Below are 22,555 nucleotides of genomic sequence, written 5' to 3'. Positions count from 1 at the left end.
TGGTTCAGCCGTACACACTCAGCTGAACTAAGAGCAGCGGCAGCCCAGCGAGATATATGTAAATATAAATATATATGTAAATTCCAATTTAGGAACATAAACTTATCTTATATTTTCATTTTGACATGTTTTTTGTTCAACTTTGCATGGTGATGAATGAAGAAATGTGCAACTTACTTTTATTATTATGAGTTTAAACAGTTCAAACAGTTTATAAGAAGTTTATAAGAAGAAAATATGTTAGTTGAAAAAATTCTTGAACATTTAAATAAAAGAATAAGAATCTGGATTTTAACTCATCTGTTTTGTTATCTTCTGTGTTCTCCAAAATATGATATCTATGTATTAAAATTGAAAGGAAGTACATTGATTTGAATTGTTTTCTGTTTTTTTTTTAATAATCGGGATTCAAATTGTGGACCCAGTATCGAAATTCAAATCGAATCGTTGGTTGTGTTCCCTCCTTCCGCCCCTCATATCTAATATATATAATATAAATGTACCTAGTAATTCTCAGAGGTGAAAGTAATGGATTACAAGTACCCATGTTGTTACCCACGTGACACATTTGTCATGGCACATGGTTCAACGACAATTAAATTATTATCACAGTGACCAGCATTATTTCCAATTACTATTAAATTACAAATGTTTTTTTATCCTCAGAAAGTCAATTACAATTACGTTCTCATTTACTAAAGTTCAATTACAATTAATTACAATTACTGAGCCTGAAATAAATAACCAAAAAAAAGTTAACCTTCCTCTTAATTGTGTTACTTTGATAGGCTTCTTAATCAATGGAAAATGTGTATTTTTGGTGTGGGTCTGAGCTTTTTTTTTGTGTCAATATGCCCCCCTCAACATTTCTTTTTAAATGGTAAAATGTGGGAAAGCTTGATATAGAAGATATTTTAATAATTGTTAATCACATGTGTACAGCTGTACATAGAATAGAACTGTAACATGGTTCCCCAGTTTTGTGTTAAATTATAATCGACAATTTTTTACAGAATTTTTATGGCAATTATAATTACAAAGTGAATTATCTAAACTCAAATACAATTCAATTACGGTTACGACAGCAACAGATTTTTGTTTATTACAATAATAATTATGCCATAAATGTTATTAATCATAAATTATATTACAATTATATTTTACCCCAAGCCTGATACATTAGACGTTAACTTTATGCAAGGGAACTTTTTACTTAATTCTTGTACTTGTACATGAGAACAATTTCAATCAAGTACCAGTATTTCTACTTGAGTAGAATATATCAGTACTCTTTACACCTCTGGTTATGCTACACATACTTTATTTTTTATTTTTTTACCCATTGAAGACAATATTATGGGAGAGACTTTACTAACTCATAATTATGACTTCCTATCTCATACTTATGACTTTCTTTCTCATAATCATGACTTTCTTTCTCATAATTATGACTTTCTAACTCATAATTATGACTTTCCTTGGTGATTTTTTATTTTTTTAAGTGGCAGAAACGGGCTTCCATAGAATTCTGAGATTAAAGTCAGAACTCCAATAAAAAATTCACATGTGGGCCAAATCTTCTTCCGTACAATATTTCAGGCACAACATGCTTTTTAATTATTAGCTACTGCTGCTGCTGACAATTGGCTATCCGTCCCCGGGGCGCGCTGTGACGTCACTGCGGAGGCTGGTGCGGTGACGTCGGCGGCTCGATACTGACGTCAGGTGAGTGGGAGGGAGGGAGGGAGGCATCAGATGTGGAGGGAGGGGGTGGGGGGAGTGGGTGCATGTGCGTGTGCGTGTGAAGCACCGAGGCCGAGGAGGAGCGTGCGCGCTCACCTGTGCACGCGGCTCCACGGTGAGTGTCATGTGCTGCAGGAGCAACGATAGGAATGAAAGCATGAATTCATGTTGCAGGAAAAGAAAGAAAGAAAAAAAAAAAGAGGTGATGTGCGTGTGATGAGGGAACGCACGGAAGTAGTGCGCGTGCGTGTGCGTGTGGCGTGTGGGGGTGTAGCCTGTGAGAACTAGTGATGCTGTGTCTGAATGAGCTGAGCTGCTGCGTCCTCTGTAGTTCACAGACACCAGGACACCAGGGCTCCTCCACCTCCACCTCCACCTCCACCTCCACCCATCATCCTCTGAGGCTGTGTCTGTGATCCACTGGGTGCTCCATCACGGACGCTGCTGCTGGAGGTGTGCTTTCCATGCGTGAGTGGATGCGGTGACAGAATGGAGCGGTGCTCATCATCAGATTCCTGCGGTGATAGCCAGGCTGTGCTGTAGCTGTAGCTGTAGGAGAGGAGCTTCACATATACGCAGTAGCCAATCCGCCAGGAAAAAAAGGAGGATCAGGTGTCGTCTCCCATCTTCACCTCAACAATGGGGTAAGTCTGACTTCTCATTGTCAACATCTGCTGCAGCTGTTTCCCAGACTGGGAACTTCCATGGAAACCAGAGCAGAGCACACAATAATCATCATTAGACTCTTTTTTTTTTTTTTTTTTTTAACCCTAAACATGTTCACATTTGTCTCCACTCTCATGTCCTCACATGTAGAAGTTGATCCTTAAACTTCTAGAATGAATCCTGCATTCATTTATCACACATTTCTATCATAATGTGAACAAGCTGAAGCCTGGTGTTATTATTTCCTCTTTCTGCTCCTGTTTTTCTGGGTCTCACTGTTGTTTACCCCCACCCCACCCCCCCACCTACAGTATATAGACAGTTATGTAATTGTGAAGGAAGGCATGTGCAACAGCAGCATTCTTCTCCATCAGCTGAACATGCTGAAGAATGTGAGAGAAGCTTCTCTTTCTGCCTCCTGTGGTGCACAGCCATGCACAGCCATGCACTGATGCTCATTTGCATGTCCCTCTAACCCTGAGCTCAGCGGTCCACCTCCCCCCCACCAACGCCTGCCGTTCATTACCGCCCGTCTCTCACACTGGATTGTGATTAATTGCACAGCTGGAGGTTAACAATATGGCACAGGCATGATGTGTTACTAAGGCCTGCATTAATTATTGACAGTATACACTGTGAAGGCTGTGTTCAGCACAACGTTTAGCTCAATCCCACTCAAACTCCTGCTCTCCACTAGACTCACTCGGCCATACTGGTGGTGACTCAGTTAGCGTTACGCAACACACTGAAGATGTTCAACTGAAGGAATCCACATTGGAAGAAAAATGTAAACTGTAATCTGAAACACTATCCTTTCTGAGCGTGTTGGTGCAAAGCTGATCCCTGTCCCTGACAGACTGGAATACGCTCAGTAACACGTCTGTTACACTTCTGACCTGTGTAAACACACAAAATGACTCCAAAAACCTCAGAAAAGTCAGAAAGATACACAAAAGAACAATAAAAATGACAGAAACACATAAGACGACAAGAGAAATGCATAAAAGTAAACAAAAATACACTACAATAGCACAAAAATACACACAATTAAGAAAGAAACAGAAAATGACTAAAATAGCAATAATACAGTGGAATTTAGACAGAAAAACACAAAAATAGCCATAAAAAAACAGACAAGATGACAAAGATGCACAAAAGTAACATCAACATTTACAAAATGATCCAAAAAACACATGACATTACCAAAAAATACAAAAACGTCAACAAAATAAACTAAAATAGCACAAATATATATATAACGTGATAGCAGAAATACACAAAATAAACCAAAAAAACCCAAAAAGATGACTAAAATACATAATGATAACAGCACAATTTAGAAAATCACACCAATAAACACACCAAAATAGCCAAAAAAAACAGACAAGACGAAACAAACGCCGAAAAACAACAGCAAAATTTACAGAATGACACAAAATGATTCTAAAAATATATAAAATTACAGAGAAAACACAGAAAAGATTATTTAAAATTTAGAAAATGACACCAAAAATACACAACATTACAAAAAAAAACATACAAAATTACAAAAGAATAGAAAAAAGTTAACAAAACTATATGAAATACACAAAATTACAAAAAACAACAGAAAAGACGACTGAAAATACACAATAATAACAGCTGAATTTAGAAAATGACAACAGAAATACAAAGATTACTGGTGGTGACTCAGTTAGCGTTCAACTGAAGGAATCCACTTTGGAATAAAATGTAAACTGTAATCTGTAACACTATCATTTCTGAGCGTGTTGGTGTAAAGCTGATCCCTGTCCCTGCCAGACTGGAATACGCTCAGTAACACGTCTGTTGCACTTCTGACCTGGACGCCACAGAGTCAAGGAAAGTACAGAAAGAAACAGAAAAAGACAACAAAACTCACAGAAACATATACAAAGACAAGAGGAACACACAAAAGACAACAGAAATATACAGAAAGACAACAGAAAACATACAACATTACAGAAGAATACAAAAAAGTTAACAAAAATACACTGTCATAGCACAAAATTATATAAAACAACAAAACGGAAACACAAAACTAAGCAAGAAACAAAAAAGATGACTAAAAATGCACAATGATAACAGCAGAATTTTGACAGAAATACAACAGAAACACACAAAAACAGCCAAAACAAACAGACAAGTTGACAAAAATAACAGCAAAATTTACAAAATGATCCAAAAACAGATATATATTTACAGAAAATTACAAAAAACATCAACATAAATACACAAAATAGCACAAAAATATGTAAAATGACAACAAAAATACGCACAATTAATCAAAAAACTGAAAATATGATTAAAAAGACACAATTAAAACAGCAGAATTTAGAAAAAGACAACATAAATACACAAAATGACCCAAAGAAAATACTTAATAAATAAATGCACTAAAATAGCACAGAAATATATAAAATGACAATAGAAATACAAAGATGACTACAAAAGCATGCAACTACAAAAATAGTAAATAAAAATGCAACACAAATACCCAAAAGTGACTTTATTAATGCTCAGGTTGGTCATTATTCTAAATGCTGACATGAATGTTAATAATGTGGCCCTCAGAACAGATATTGTCACATTTTTGTGGCCCTGCTGTTAAAAGTTGCCGATCCATGAAGTAACCTGTTCCAGATATCATCATGTTTTTATCTGTCGTAGGCTCACGGTCAATGTTTGCATCTGCACTTTAAACACACCACATCCCTCTATTACCTATAATAATAATAATAATAATAATAATAATAATAATAATAATAATAATAATAATAATCACATACTGTATGTGTGCAGTGTGTGCGTTACATTCAATGTCTGGAAACTCTTTTAATTGATTTTATATTGGAGTATATGTTAAGTCTATGATCTTGCAGGACGAAAATTGCAGAAAAATGAAATAAAATACAAAAAACTTCAACAAAAATAGACTAAAATACCAGAGAAATACATAAAAATAAGCAAAAAAACAGACAAGACAACTAAAAATGCACAATGATAACAGGAGAATTTTGACAGAAATACAACAGAAACACACAAAAATAGCCTAAACAAACAGACAAGAAATAACTGCAAAATTAACAAAATGACACAAAATGATCCGTTCATAACTGTTCAAGTTCTCTTGCTAACACACAGACGGATAAACGGAGGGGAAAACAAAACCTTACCGCTCTGCGCTTCGTACAGGTAATTACAGAAAAATACAAAAAGTAAACAAAAACACACTAAAATATACAAAATGACAACAGAAATACACAAAATTAGAAGAAAAGGAAAGGAAACTGTAAAGACAACTAAAATACACAATAATAACAGCAGAATTGAGACAGAAATACAACTGAAAGACACAAAAATAGCAATAACGACCAGACAACAAAAATAACAGCAACACTAAAATAGCACAAAAATATATAACGTGATAACAAAAATACACAAAATTAAGCTAAAAACTGTCAAAACGACTAAAAATACACAAAAATAAGGTTTACAGGTGCTCATACTTTACCCTGCGTTGATTAAAAGCCTAGAATCTATTATTTTCGTCAGCGTTTACTGAAAAATGTTGGCAAAGTGTGCTCGATTTGCGCCTAGGCATCCCATTTTATGTGGTCGCGGAAAACGAACGAAAAATGTTAGAAAAAAAAAATGCATTTGTGCACAATTTTTTCCCCCGAAAGAATAGTGACTGAATGTTTAGCAAGAAGTGCAGCAAATGGACAAATATGTCAGATTTAGCTCATAATCTCACTCAAAAATCACTCAATTTTTTTTTCATTTTTCACTTTCACTACCAACATTTATCCATACATGTTTTATATCAAAATGATCTTTGGGTTCTCCATGGACAATAAAGATCAATAACACTAAAGAAAACGCCTACACACGACGAAAGTAATAGTGAGAACCTAAAAATGTAGCAGGAATTAAAAGAGGATTAAATCATTAGACTGCATTAGATATGCGACCGGTAACAAAATGTAACGTGGAACTAAAGTGGAAAAATAATGAGTCACGTCAGCATGTATACTTCACATGGAGGAATAATAAACAAACCTTAAAACACTTTAAACATACATTTCCTTTTTTGTTTTATAAAGCTTTTTGGCACAGATCCTGTGTTTTTGAATTCTGAACTTTTACATTAGTTTTTTTATGAAGGTGATTAGTTTTAGAGTTTTGATTTATTATGACGCTACTTGTTACCTGTTAGTTTAATACATTTGAAAATATTTTATTTGGCATGATTATTTGGGGGGCGTTTGGCGCAGGTAAGGCTTGAAATTTCATCTTCGTTCAAAGTGGGAAATACCCCAAAAGTTTGAGAACCACTGCTCTACGTATGTAAAATTAAATGGAAATATTTCTATGACTAAACCTTCACTTCCATGTTTTGTGACCACATCACACATTTCCACAATATTTTTCCTGTAAAACAGGCGACTTTGAGTGTCTACAAGTGTATTTTCTTCATCATCTGCAGCATATAAATATAAAATTAATAAGTGTAAGGCATGGCAAATTTATTTGTGTAACGTGTTTCATATAAAGGGAAATGTGCTTTACATGAACAGAAAACATTTGACAGAGTTTGAAATTGACAATAAGATGATTAAACCAACAATAAAATGATTAAAAAGTGCCCTCTCAGTCGACTCCATTAACCCTATTTAGCATGTTTGGTCTGATTTCAGGAATTTTATTAGCAGTAAAGTCATTTAAACAAGAAAAGGCAATATGGGTAAACTAACTAGAGCTGGGTACCGATTTCCCAAATCAATTTATTTCGATTCACAAGTTCTCAATTCGATTTGCAATTCAATTCGATTTTTTTTGTTTGTTAAGCATATTTCAGTTTCAGTAGGGCTGGGCAAAAATTGATTTAATCGATTTAACAAATTTGTCGATAAACTATTTTTATTTAGCAAATTCAAGTTATTTAATTTAATTAAATTTAATTTAACTGTATTATTAAAAAAAAATCATAATAATTCCCACCAGTTTTTTCTGACTTTTTAATTTTTTAGTGCATTGAAAAAAAAAATTGAATGGAAACTCAAATTTTTCTTTAAAAAATCAGACTTTTTTTTTTGGGCAATATCGCCCAGCCCTAAGTCACAGCATCAATTGTACTTGAATATCGAAGAGATTCTCTGAGATTTAAGGCTGTAAATGGTAGAAAGTAACTCTAGTATTAAGAATACCAATATTTACATTAAGCATTGGGCCCACAGCACTGCATTAGACACAGTAGAAAAAACTTAAGGTAAAGTACAAAACTACAAGTAAGTTATACATAAAGTCCAAATAAAAAGTTACTCAAATAAAAAGTATTTAAAGTAAAATGTACTTTTACTTACACCCCCCACATTTAATTTTGGTAATAAGTCTTGCCACGGTTCCCTTGCATACAGTAAACATCTCATGTATAAACTTAAAAAGGAAGAGATGAAATCTTGCACAATTGGAACTTAATTTATTTTCCACAAAGGTATCTGTATAAAATAAAAGGTTTGTCAAAATGTACAATTCTTTTAAAAAAAATAAAATAACAACATTGAATTCAATTCAAACTAAAAACAAATTCTCAGGCTTTAAGTATAGCTACTCTAGTAAGTAAGTAAGTAACATTTATTTCTATAGAACCTTTCACGGACAAAAAGCGACAAAGTGCTTCACAACGCAGTTTAAAATCAAAAAGTACACACAATATAAAAGGCAGAGACAACATAAAATCATAGCAGCCCAAGAGTAGCTAATTAAAAGCTTGAACAAATCAATAGGTCTTAAGTTGGCTTTTGAAGGTGTCGACAGAGTCAGTAGAACGCAGAGAGTGGAAGATCATTCCAGAGCCTGGGAGCAACAGCCTGGAAGGATCCGTATCCTCTGGTCCGAAAACGAGTGCGAGGATCCATCAGCAGATTCTGATCCACAGACCTCAGAGCCCGAGCAGGAGTGTGAGGCTGGATCAGATCACTGATGTAAAAAGTCTGACCCTGCAAGGCTCTGAAGGCTAGAACCAGAATTTTACAATTGATCCTAAGAGGCACTGGCAGCCAATGAAGTTCATTTAGAACACAGTATATGTGAGTCATCCTATTAGTACGGGTCAGAATTCTAATTCTAATTGCAGTCGAAACAGCTCCTTCTTGTTCAGACATGAAAACAAACTATAACAATTGTCTAAACATGAAGACACAAAAGAATTAGCAAAAAGAATTAGGGCTGGGATAACCAATTATTTTTTAAACGATTAATCTAGTGATAATTTTTTGATGCATCGATTAATCAAAGGATTTATTTTTCCAGTTCGATTTGATTTGACTCGATTCGATTATTAGAAAAAACATGAATTCCATAACATTGAAATATATGTTTATTGCTATTCAACTCAAAATTTCAAAATAAAGTTCAAGTAAGAATATAAAATTACAAAATAATGTATTCAGAGTGAGATGTAGCATTCAATAAAAAATAAAAAGGCAGTGGGAGCCGGCAGCCTGTTATGGTGTCCTTCCTGAACCAACAGAATTTAATATTTATGTTGAAAACACATAGGCCTAGCTTACTGAAAAAAGTGCATTTTTTAATTCTTCATTCACATGAAAATAATAACAACTTAAAGTAATACACTGTCATTTTTCTTTTTCTTCCAAATGCTAATCAGAAAGTGCTTTTCCAACATAAAAAAATTTTTTTCTATTACCTTAAGAATAGTGTGTGTGTGTATGTGTGTGTGTGTGTGTGTGTGTGTGTGTGTGTGTGTGTGTGTGTGTGTGTGTGTGCGTGTGTGTGTGCGTGTGTGTGTGTGTGTGTGTGTGTGTGCGTGTGTGTGTGTGTGTGTGTGCGTGCTGCTGATGGCAAGGCAAGGCAAATTTATTTGTATAGCACATTTCATACACAAGGCAGCTCAATGTGCTTTACATGATAAAACATTCAACTGTTTAAAATCAATGAGAACATTGAAAATCATCAGTAAAATCAATTAAAATCATCAACAAACACATTACATCAACATGACCAAAAATCTCCCTCTCAATCATACGCAGTAGAGTAAAAAAGTTCCTTTAACTTTGATTTTAAAATGTTCATGTGATGCTGACTTCAGCTCTGCTGGCAGTTTGTTCCACTTCTTTGCAGCATAACAACTAAAAGCAGCATCAAGAGTTATCGCTTAGCCATTGTTTTATTTCCACTAAACAATGCAGCAAGGAGTTTATTTTTTGGGTCTCAATTGGCTTAAAGGAGCAGTAAAGCTGGATATCATCAGCGAATAGGTGTAATAAATGTTTCCCAAGGGGGTCAAATGCAACAAAAATAAGACAGGACCCAAAACGGAGCCCTGAGGGACTCCACACAACAGATCCAATGACTCAGACCTTATTTGGTTAGCTGTAACACTAAAGCTACTCCCAGAGAAATATGAGGAGAACCACTGCAGAACTGACCCTGACAGTCCTACTTGAACCCTCAATCTTCGGTGTCGAAGGCTGAGGACAGATCCAAGAGAACTAGAACAGTGCATTTTCCAGAATCAGCATACACCATCATGTCACTGGATACTTTCAGTAAAGCCGTTTCCGTATAGTGTTGTTTACGGAAACTGGACTGAAACGTCTCATGGATGTTACTTTGATCCAGGAAAAATGTCAGCTGATCACAGACCACCTGCTCAAGGATCTTAGACAGGAACAGGAGCTTAGACATAGGCCTGAAACTATTGAGTCCGTCGGGTTGAAACCTAACTCAAACAGTTGAAACCCCAACCTGAACCCAAGAAAGTAGTAAAATGCATTTCATTTGTGTCTGGTCATTGAATTTTTTGTAGTTTGACAATGTCCGTTGATAATTTTAAAACAAAAAAATATTTAGTCAGTAACGGTTGGGGGTAGAAATGTAACAAATTACAAGTACAAGTGAAATTACTCATTTAGAAATATACTTTAAAAAGTACAAGTGCCCATAAAAGCAACTCAGTTACAGTAACATGAGTACCTGAGTAATCCGTTACTTTTAACTCTGGTTTTTGGGATTATTAAAGAGGTTCAGTGAGAGCATCTAAACCACTCAGAAAGACAGAAAGAGTTGGTCTGGAATAGATGATGGTTGAAGTGTAACACCTCACACTCACAGCTCTGCGTCATTGTTGGAGCTTCCCACTCTCTTCTTTTCCCAGAAGATTCATCAGCGATCGCTCCATCTTCCCCCACGTTCACCTCCTCCCCCAAGCTTTGCTTCTTCACCTCCGCCAGTCTCTCATTCTGTTTTAGCATTGATATTTCTTCACCTTCCCTTGTGTTCGCTAACGCAGCGGTTCTCAACCTTGGATTCAGGACCCCATTTGATGTTGTGAGACACTGGGAGGGGGTCGCCAGATGCCTTCAGGAAACTGGGAATATTTTTTGAACAATTTGAGCCCATTTTGACTTATTTTTACCCTTTTTCTTCAACAACACAAAACTTGCCACATTTTAATCGATTTTCATCACTTTATCTTGCCCTATTCTTGCGCTTTTTAATACATTTTGCTACATTACTCCCATTTCTGCCACTTCTCTATCAAATTTGAAAGCCTTTTCTGCACGTTTTCTACTTTCAAGACATTTTTGGCACTTGTAAACTTTTTACACCACTTTTCCCACCTAATGTCACATTTAATGCCACTTTTAGGCAAATTTTGATATTTGGAACATTATTTTTATAGCACTTTTTGTGTCTGTCTTTATCCACTCTAATTTGCAACTTTTAACCAATTTCACCACCTTTTCCACCATTTTTGGTCACTTTTAACCCATTTTATTTCTGATTAAAACAAGGATTTACATCTTAAGATGACTATTTACTATGGCACAAATAAATAACACTAAGATTCCTGTATAACTGTGGATATTATTCATATGAATAAATAAATGTGGTTATCACAGAATCATAGAACAATGGACCATCATTTTACTGACTTTATGGAAGGACCCCAAAAATCTCTCCCCTTTATTCCCCCTTATAGATGGTCATGTCTGTGTTTAACCACCTTCAGCTACAGAGGGGGTCCGTGGGCTCTGGAACCTTTATTATAGGGCTGAAAAGTTTGAGAACCACTGTGTTAATGCATGCTAAACGCTACCTTTCTCTGTCCCTCACGCACATTTCACTGATATCTTTGCTTCAGTGTGTGTGTGTGTGGACGTGGCAGCGGCGATATTCACTTTCTGATTGGATCTTTCAAAAGTTCAGTTGTAGGAGTGAGTGCTGCTTCATTTCTTTTTTTTTCACAACTGGTGGTGGTGGTGGGCGTTGAGTTTGGACTGGAACAGTTTGGCACAGGCGTTTGTGTAAAAGAATCAAAGGCTGCGTTTGACACACACAGTCCAGCTACAAGCAGAGCAGATTGTGCTCCTGCTCGGCCAAAATTATGCAATGAGAAAACCGACAGTAGCCAAGCGGCGAGCGCACGGATCGTAAGGGGGGGGACGGGCGCATGTTTGGTGGGGAGAGTGACTCACAGTTGCTGTTGATGACTGTGATCATTTGCACAGACAAATCTTCCAGATTCACTCACAGACATTACCGTCGTTTTTTTTGCTTTTTCTTTCGAACCTTCCCGACCGTTTCCCCGTCTTTGTGTTAATCGCACGCAGAAGGGCTTGAATTTTAATATTCATTTATACAGCGCGCCTTTGATGTTCCCCATCACCCCCACAGTGCAGTGTAAGCACTTCTCTATCTTGTGCTTTGCCAGTGCTGCCATCCCAGAATATCTCCCTGAGCAGCGCTCGCTGTGAATGTGCACTGACTGTAGATATTTAGCCAAGAAGACCCAACAATGCTGCAAGATTTGAGGGGCAGTAATAGAAAGAGGATACAGGTGTAAAGGTTCAGTGCACAAAGCACAGACGGTTAATTACCACCTTTAAAGAGTCGCACAGAGTTCAACAGGGAATCAAGCTAATTCAGACATGGGCAACTGGTCGCCTGGGGGCCACATGTGGCCCTCTGCCTAATTTTGTGTGGCCCAAATATACGCCCAAATGACAACAAATAGTCACAAAAATTACTCGCACAACAACAACAGAATCCCTCAAAAGGACAGGAAAATACACAAAACCACTTCAAAAGACGCACAAAAATACACAAGACAACAACAAAGATCAACAAAATAAGAGGAAAATACACTAAGATACCCCAAAATGGCACAAAATTACTTCAAAAACATCAAAAATTACAGAAAAATACAACAGACAATAAGAATACACAAAATGACCAACAAAGACACAAATATACACCCATTTGACTTCAAAATGACAATGAATATTCACAAAAATAACTCCAAAAACACAAATGACAACAGAAATACACAACCTGACTCATAACACACAACACAACAACAACAAAATCCCTTAAAAAGTACAGAAAAATACACAAAACGACTTCAAAAGACGCACAAAATGACAACAAAAATACACAAAACAACAACAAAAGTGCACAGAATTAGAAGAAAATACACAAAACTACCCCAAAATAGTACAAAATTACTTAAAAAAACCTCAAAAATTACAGAAAAATATGATGGACAATAAAAATACACTAAGTGACCAGAAAAAGACACCAAATGACGCCAAAATGACAACGAGTATTCACAAAAATAACACCTAAAACATAAATGACAACTAAAATACACAACCTTAGTCCTAACACACAACAACAAAATTTCTAAAAGGACAGGAAAATATACAAAACGACTTCAAAAACACACAAAATTACAACAAAAATACTCAAGACAACAACAGAAATGCACAACATAAGAAGAAAATAATGAAATGATGCATTAAATTTTATATAGTGCTTTTTCATAGACACTGTACATTGATGTGCATTGTTCTTTTACTCCACACACAGTGGTGGTAAGCTACTATTGTAGCCACAGCTACCCTGGGGCAGACTGACAGAAGCGTGGCTGCCATAGTGTGCCATTGGTCCCTCCAACCACTACCAACACTCACTCACACACCACATCCATACTAGGAAATGTTGGCAAAGTGCCTTGCTCAAGGATTCAACAACAGTGACTTTGCTAGAGCGGAATTCGAGCCCTCATCCCTTCGGTTATTGGAAGACCCATGTAGTCTACCACTGTGGTTCACAAAACTTCCCCAAAATAGCACAAAATGACACTGAAAACACACTACGTGACAACAATAACACACAAAGCAACAACAAAAAGACACAAAATGATCACAAAAACAGACAAAAGCCTTTGTTCTGTCCCGTATTCATGCTCAGATTGGTCGTTTTTATAAACGCTGACGTGAATGTTGATAATGTGGCCCTCGGATCAGATAACCATATTTTTGTGTCTCCTGCTGTGATAAAGGTTGCAAATCCCAGAGCAAATTTAATCAAAGTATCACAGAAGTTTGATATCTGCAGCTCTAAAGCAGACATACTGTACACACACACACACACACACACACACACAGACAGGCCCATACAGTAGTTCTGCAGCACAGTGTCCGTGCGTTGTGTTACTGTTTGCTGTGGGGTGTGTCTGTGGTAGTTAACTGTGGCCTACTATCTATATTTAGCCTGAAACTCTCTCCTTTCCCCCAGTGTCCCCCCCTGTGACCCTCACTGTATGCTGCTGCAGGCATTCCCATGTCCCACAGAGAGACAGACAGAAAGACAAGACGCAGACTTTCCAAATCTTATTTACTAGACTGGTTTTCAACACCAGAGGCCATGAACCTAATGGGAGGATGAAGGTGTGAGAGGAAGCTCAGTCAGTTTAAAGATGGAGGCTGGTGAGGTGCTTGTTCGGTTACCAGTGAGATCTGATTCTCCCGTGGACGGCGGGAGCTTCGGTGCCGGTGCCGGCTTCAGTCAAACGCTGGTGCTACGGCACAAGGAGGTTCACAACTTCTTCTTCGTCCCCTTCAGGGAGCAGCCCATCTACAGCACGAGGGCCCACGTCTTCCAGATCGACCCCAACACCAAGAAGAACTGGCTGCCCACCAGCAAACACGCCGTCACGGTGTCGTACTTCTACGACAGCACGCGCAACGTCTATCGCATCATCAGCCTCGACGGCACCAAGGTGAGGAAAAGTGTGTCTTTCAGGGTGGGGGTCAATTACATTTTTTAATTACTATTGCATCGTCAATTATCCATGTTCAATTACAACGCAATTATTAGTACGGTGACTGCCATTTTTTCAATTACAATTAAGATACAGTTGTTATTTTCCCTCTGAATGTCAATTACAATTACATTCTCAGTTACAATTACTGAGCCTTCATTAAATAACCCCATAAAATGCAACCTTCCTCTTGTGTTAGCTTCCTGTTAGCATCTCTTATGATAACTGGTCAGTTTTGACCCATGTCGTAAATCAGCTGTAAAATACACTAAAAAATATTATCTATCATCTAATTTGTTTCTCATCTTTTGGTTACCTTGTTAGGCTTCTTAATCCAGGAAAATATTGGTATTAATATTTTTGGTGTGGACGTCTAAACCTTTCCTCTGTCACTACACCCCTTAATTTAATTTTTTTAAAATGTTTTATTTATTATCCTCAAGAGAATTAACAGGAAAACTTGACATTAAACATGTTTTAATAATTGTTACCTACTGTACGTATGTGTAAACAATAGAACAACTACGGTATAATGGGGTTCACCAGTTTTTGCATTTAATTAAATTGTAAAAGACAATTTTGAAATAATTTCCATGCCAATTACAAATACAAAGTCAACTATCTGAACTCAATTACAATTCAGTTATGATTTCAACAGCAACAGCTTTTTCCAGTTAAAATTACAATTACAATTGTATCATATTTGTAATTAATTATGAATTATTATTTACCCCAACCCTGGTGTCTTTGTTTCCTTCCTCTAACTTTTATTGAACATTTTCAAACATAAAAACTCTCGATGAGGATAATAAACTAAACTTTCAACTTTTTCAAAAGCAAAGAACAAAAAAAAAAAAAAAACAACAACAACAAAAGAGGGTACATTTAAGGAAAATAATTTTTTTTTTTAAATGCAAATCAACAAATAATGTGCTTCAGGGCTCCCATATGAGTTGGGCATGCAAAAAAAATAAATAAAAAAATCTCAATATCAACAAATGGTCAGTCTATAAACAATGAATAATAAATCTGGGGCAATGGAACATTTTAGTTAAAGTGTCTTTTTGAGCATTTTCTGAGGGAAAAATAAGACAAATATGCACATAAACATATCTACATACAAATATATACATACACAAGTGAACATATACACACACTTCAAATTAAAACATTATATTATTAGCAAAGTTTAAACATAACTTACATGTACATTTACTTGTCTGAAGTTTTTTCAGGGTGGATAAATTATTAATTATTGATAAATCCAGAATCAGAAATGTTTTTAATGGCCATGTACAGTTTTAAGGACAGTACAAGGAATTTGTCTTGGTAGTTGGTGCACAAAACAAACAACAACAAAAAATAAATAAATAAATAAATAAATAAAAAAAACAAAGAACAACCCAGCAACAATAATAATAATAATGATAAATATAAATTATGAGGGATAAATAAAGGATAGATAGAGAATAAAGGATAAATAGGATAAATATAAATATATATATACAGTGCAGCAGATAATGTCATCATGGAGGTGGTGATCGGGTGGGGGGGGGGTTCAGTGGGTGACTTGGGGTGTGTTCATGTGGATGGTGGCAGACGGAAAGAAGCTGTTTCTGTGTCTGGAGATTCTGGTCCTGATGGACCAAAACCTCCTTCCAGAAGGGAGAGATTGAAACAGTTTATGACCGGGGTGGGAGGGGTCGGCCACAATCTTTCCTGCATGCCTCAAAATCCTGGAGGCGTACAGGTCCTGGAGGGAGGGCAGATTGCAGCCGATGACCTTCTCTGCAGAGTGGATGATACGCTGCAGTCTGGCCTTGTCCTTGGCCGTAGCTGCAGCGTACCAGATGGTGATGGAGGAGCAGAGGATGGACTGGATGATGGAGCTGTAGAAGTTCACCATCATCTTTGTTGGCAGACTGAACTTCTTCAGCTGCCGCAGGAAGTACATCCTCTGCTGAGCTTTTTTGATAAGGGAGCTGATGTTCAGCTCCCACTTGAGGTCCTGAGTGATGATGGTCCCCAGGAAGCAGAAGTACTCCACAGAGCTCACTGTAGAGTCTCCCAGGGTGAGGGGGGCTGGGTTCTTCCTGAAGTCTGCTATCATCTCCACTGTCTTTAAAGCGTTAGAGAGGAATATCCCCGGTAACGGTGTGCGTCGGCCGCGCTGGCGGAGGCGCACAAGCGCACCAGCTCTTTTTCCTCTCCTCCGGCGCTTCACTGCGTGAGCAAAGGTGAGCGCACCTTTGAGTAAAATGTCCAGTAAATCCACAGAGGAAGCGATGAAAGTGGGAAATAAATCTTTGGGGATTGTTGCTCTGACGTTCAAGAGCTCTTCTCTTGAATAAGAGCAGCCAGTTGCGGATTTTACGACAAAAACAAGACGTAAAAGTGCGCACCAACACACCACAGCAGCCATCCGCGGCGCCATCTTGCCGATTAAGACAGAAAAGGATCAGGGCTTATTTTTTCTACACTTTCAACAATGATTATGATATTTCCTTAGTAATAAAATAATATTGACAATATTTGAAACATAAGAATCCTAAATGTCCCTGTGATAAACAATATGATGTAATTCAAAGGTTGGAACATCAATTATTTTTTTAATAAAATTCCATTATAAAGATTTGACCAAAAAGATTAAGAGAAAGGACATAGAAAAATTAAGTCGATAAGCCCCAGAGTAAAAACTGAACATCTCAAAAAACTGCTCTGAGTCAGCAGTTCCTGCTGTTTTTAGGAATCATCTTTTTTTTAATCTTAAGATAGTCTTCCTGTGTTTTTAATGCTGGTTATTGAGCAAGGCAGGGTGAATTACAAGTAGAGTACAGATGACTGAGTGAGGGACAATGAGTGAAAGAAGCTATTACTACCTAATATTCTTCTTCTTATGTCATGTTATTTTATGTTATGTTATGTTATGTTATGTTATGTTATGTTATGTTATGTTATGTTATGTTATGTTATGTTATGTTATGTTGTGTTGTGTTGTGTTGTGTTGTGTTGTGTTGTGTTGTGTTGTGTTGTGTTACGTTATGTAATGGAAAAACAAAATAGATTAATATAAGAAAGCAACAAAAAAAATTAAAAATTCTTCTGTCTGTAACTATGCCTGGGGGGCACTTATTAACACTTATTATAATATTAAAAATTCTTCTTCTTCTTCTTCTTCTTGTAGTTAATGCTAATCACTCACTAGCGAGCTATATATTGTGTGTTCTCCAATAGCTCATCTTCCCTTTGAAAACTCATCATCATGCATTGATTGCAACCCTTAAACCAACCGTTATGTAACATGAGTTAATTGATCACTTTTTAATTGGTTCCCTTCCAAATTATTATTTAACAAAGTCAAACACGACTATGAAACATTCCCGTCCTGTCCATTCCGTCTCTCTTTAGCAGCTGCTGTATGTGAATGTGAGACAGTGTGATTTTGTTGTCCTGTTGTCCTGTTACAGATCTGATCATTTGTGTTGTTTCCACTGGGAGACTGACTAAAAATAAACAGCCTGTCTTCATTGTGATACATTTCCAGAGCAGTGATGTCACTCTCATTTGGTTTTTAATGAGATTTTTATTTTTTATATATATTTTATTTTATTTAAAAAAAAAAATGTAAGACCCGTTCAGATAATTTATTATGTTTTAATATATTTATACATATATATTAGCAATGGCAAGATATCTGGCTCAACGACATCTTGCACTATTGAAACCAGATGTTTTTAAGAGTGGCCTCTGTTGTAGTTGTTGTGTTTCTTCTTCTATTGTAGATTAGTGGTCAAAAATAGAACAAGACTAATATTGATTGGAATCAATCATATTACAGTTACATACCTTTTTCCATACTAGTGGAAAAATTTGGCATAGTTGTAGCAAAGTGGTTTTTTGTACAAAAACATGTGAATCTTTGGCCTATTGTTTATTATTATCACCAAACTTGCTGCATTTGATGTCCATACATTAGTTGATTTTTTTCCCCTTTGTAGCCTTCCCTACTGAGAATTGGCTTTATATTTGATGTATATTTCTGATTTTTTTGGGGGGCGGGCTACAGATTTATGCATTTAAAACATTATTTATTCATTGTTTATTTCCAAAATTTCTCATCATCTGTAACCACTAAGGTTCCTACTTCAATGTGAAAAAATAATTGCCATTTGTTATGGGTATGTGCTTTTTTAGAGAAAAGAGGCTGGGGGTAGAAGATGATGTTGTGATGATGACAATGATTAGCATATATTCGCTGTGTGGTTCTAGTTTCAGACTGGAATACAATAGATTTGGTACTTTAAAAAGGAAAATTAAGTCTTATTTATTATTATCATCTTGTACTTTCTTTTATTTTATTAGTTTGAAATTTGAAAAGCTCTTACAGAGTTTAAAGTCACATACATTTTAGTTCATTCATTTGATAATAATAAATAATATTTGTAATTTTTTTTAGCTTTTTCCTTTTCAAAATAAAATATTGTATCTTATCGATCATGTGAACACAACATCTTGGAACTCAGTCAATTATCGCACTTCTAATTTTATATATGTACAGTATATAAATCTGCCTCTATTATAAATGATTGTAGTAATTTAGGACAAGTGCCAAATAAATCTAGTCGAGGGTTAAACACACAGCCCAGTTTGCTTGTAAATGAGCTGCATCAATGAAATGAACTATTAGCGTCTCTGTTATTTTATTTATTTAATTTTGACTTAATATTTATATGATATTAGGTTTTGATTGTCCCGTGATGAAGTGTTCAGCGGTTGAATGTAAACATCTCTTTGTAAACTACAAACTGTAGTTTTAGAGTATGATCGACCCTGATGCTGTAAACGATTGATTTTTTTTTTCCCCAGATAAAGTGACTTGTTCTTCTTTGGCAGGCGATAATTAACAGCACCATCAGTCCCAACATGACGTTCACAAAGACCTCACAGAAGTTCGGCCAGTGGGCTGATAGTCGAGCCAACACTGTCTACGGCCTGGGATTCTCCACAGAGCATCATTTAGCAAAGGTACGAGCGCCATCCTCACACACACAAACACCTTTCTCTTCCACAATGGGCACTGTCTCCTCTGTGTGTAGTTTGTACTATCGTTTGCTAATTTTGTGAGACCCCTAAAGTAAAGGCAAAAATTTACCACACTCCAAAACACACAAAATGACCACAAAAATGATGCCTAAACCACAATGTGACGATAAAAATATTCAGAATTACTCTCATAACAAGCATAATACAAAAATACACAAAATGACAGCCGAAATGCACAAATTAGCATAAAAAACCCATAACATAAAAACAAAAATACACCTAATGACTAAAAAATACACAAAACAACATCACAAATACACAAAATGACTCCAAACACACACAAAACAACAAAAACACACCATAAATGGCACAAAAAATTGCTAAATGACAGAAAAATACACAAAATAACAACAAAAACACACTCCGAAGCTGGATAAGTATATCCTGATATCTCTCGTTAGCTCCACCTAACCAAACATTCGCCGTCACAGAACAGCTGTACTACGAAGCAGGTTATCAACACGTTCACTTAACCCAGATGATTTCAGCCTGGCTACGTGTGCACTCACATGAAACGGGAGGAGGTTGCAGCATCAGACCAATCACAAACACGAAGAAACTGTGCAGAGCAACTTACATCACAATTGGGGAATAATTATTTTAAAATATGAAGAATTAAAATCGATAATTCAGACCAAAAGCCATGCTGTTGCTGCAGAAAAAGCAGGAAGGAATGAATGCAGGAATCGATGACTGTTAATGTTTAAATTAGTGAGATTATACAATATTCATTTGGACACTCTGATCAGTCTGTGGCTCTGATGCTGCGTTCATACAGCTCAGCCTACATCATAATGTGGACAATATTAGTATTTTATACAGCCTGCATTATTTCACAGGACTGAGGCTTTCTGCATCACCAGCAACATATATAAACATGAATTAATGAATTTATTAGTCAGAAAGCACTCGACGCAATCAGGCTTCATCAGCTGACTAATGTAGGTCAGTCCATCAGATAAAAATCTATATATTTCTTATAGGATGTCATTGGGTAAATGAAAGTGTTGCATTGATGCCTAAATATTCTCTCTCTCCTGTCAGCGTCACATCAGATCCACACAGAGATGTGTTCACAGAATGATCCTCCTTTTATTGGGCAGGTTGTTTTTCAAGAGAACTGATTGGTCAGGAGGCGGGACTTTAGTACTCGCTCAGATCTTATCCACATCTTAACCAGGTCCTGAACAGGTTAGGTGTTCAGCCTAAGTTACGATGGTGATTTATCCCAGTATGAAGTCAGCCAGTGTTGTAGTACAGGACACACAGAATAAACTCTGGAAGTTAGCATGATAAGAGGAAATCCAGATTCGTCATACAGGCCTGAAATGACAAATGACAATAAAAATATGCAAAATGACTCCAAAACACACAAGATGACAAGAATAATAAAAATAATCACTAAATAAATCCAAAATTCACAACAAAAACATACAGAATGAGAGAAAACATCCAAAGCAGGTCAGAAAAGTGATGGAAATACAATCTGCCTTGTACATGGAGTATTTTATTTTAAAATTAAACCGGATATTTAATTATGTGTCTGTGCACTACTTCCTGTCCTGCAAGGGTTTGTATTTGTCTAACCCTAACCCTACCTAACCCACTAGATCCCTCCACCTAAACCAAAAATAACCAACAGAAGTCCAAAGGTTTCATAATTTAGCAAATGACTCATAATGCTGACCTTCATGACACCTTATTAATGCTAATGACAGATAACAACAGCATAATGTCAGCCTTATGTATAAAACTTCAAGTAAAGTGTTACCAATTAATGCAGCATTGGTCTGGCGATGGGCAAAAATAGAAGGGCTGAGTATCTGCTGCAGAGGGCTTCGCCATGGTGGAGCAGTTACACAGCTGTGGAAATTGGGGTTTAGAGCACGGGTAAGTTACAGCACACTGTTGGGTTTCTGCAGTGTTTTCTAACACTGGCCACGTTTACATGGGAGCTTTAGTTGTCAACAAGATGGCGCCTATGTTTGGCTGTGCCGCTGCCTCTCTGCTACAATGTCTGTTACAATGTCGGTTTCCTGCATCATTTCTAATAATCTCTGCCATCATATCTTTTCTGATGACCAGCGACTGTGTTGTCGCTGTGCGGACGTATGATCGCAGCTCTCTTTTCAATATCAAAGCGGCAATGGAACACCACTTCAATGACTGGGACAGCTGCAGGAACACTTTCCCGCCCCCGTTCGCGTGCGCCCCCAATTCCCGGGATTACCTGTTGCTGGTGCGACCCCCGGGCAACCCCAGGAAGAGTGCGAGACGCAGAGGCTGCAGGGCTGGCGTCCTGGTCCTGATCCGACGAACCGCATGGGGTCTGTCAGGCTTCAGGCGGCCTGTGCGAGTCTACAGGTGGCTGCGACCTGTTCCCCTGCAGCAGCAGGAGTGACAGTGTTGCCTTGCCCCCGCTCTGCGGGTCTCCATCCTACGAGGGAACAGTCCGGTTCTGAGCTGGAAGTAATCCCTGGTCACCGACGCTGCTCTGGCCTTCCGTGTTTACCTCGGCGGAGCGTCATCTGAGCAGTCGCGACAGCTGGACGTCACGTGACCACACAAGATACCTGCGGCCAATCACAGAGCACTCAGATGGGATACCTGCTTCTCCTTCGCCCAGCCGCTTTGGATTATTAAATACGCGCTCCATTTCAAATAAGGCATTTTCATTAAATGAACTATTTTCCAGGAAAAACCTGCAGTTTCTCTTCCTTGTCGAGACATGGCAAAGGGAGGGAGAATTCATTCATCTGAACGCATTGTGTCCAGCCGGCTGCTCAGCTGTTGGCATGCCCCGCCCCTCTCGCCGCAGCGGTGGTCTGGCTACTGTATATAGTGATGCGTTCACATGCAGAGTGATGAGCACGGAGAAATTTAGCACTT

The 22,555-nt window shown here is 37.2% G+C and overlaps 1 protein-coding gene across 4 annotated transcripts in view; it reads left to right on the top strand.

Moving 5' to 3' along the window:
• homer1b (homer scaffold protein 1b) overlaps positions 1-22,555 on the top strand; it is a 68,260-nt gene that overhangs the window by 20,409 nt on the left and 25,296 nt on the right. For 2 of the 4 annotated variants that reach the window (XM_028456617.1, XM_028456618.1), the window contains exons 1-2: positions 14,047-14,521; positions 19,457-19,588. In XM_028456617.1, coding sequence (XP_028312418.1) covers positions 14,219-14,521; positions 19,457-19,588 — 435 coding nt within the window. In that variant the 5' untranslated portion in view covers positions 14,047-14,218. Of the gene's footprint in view, positions 1-1,833; positions 1,859-2,074; positions 2,388-14,046; positions 14,522-19,456; positions 19,589-22,555 lie in introns of those variants that run through there. The other 2 variants (XM_028456620.1, XM_028456619.1) reach the window with 2 other exon arrangements.

This window comes from Gouania willdenowi, chromosome 9 (genome assembly GCF_900634775.1).
Source record: "Gouania willdenowi chromosome 9, fGouWil2.1, whole genome shotgun sequence".
NCBI classification, from domain to species: Eukaryota; Metazoa; Chordata; class Actinopteri; order Blenniiformes; family Gobiesocidae; genus Gouania; species Gouania willdenowi.
This window is presented reverse-complemented; position numbering and strand designations above follow the sequence as displayed.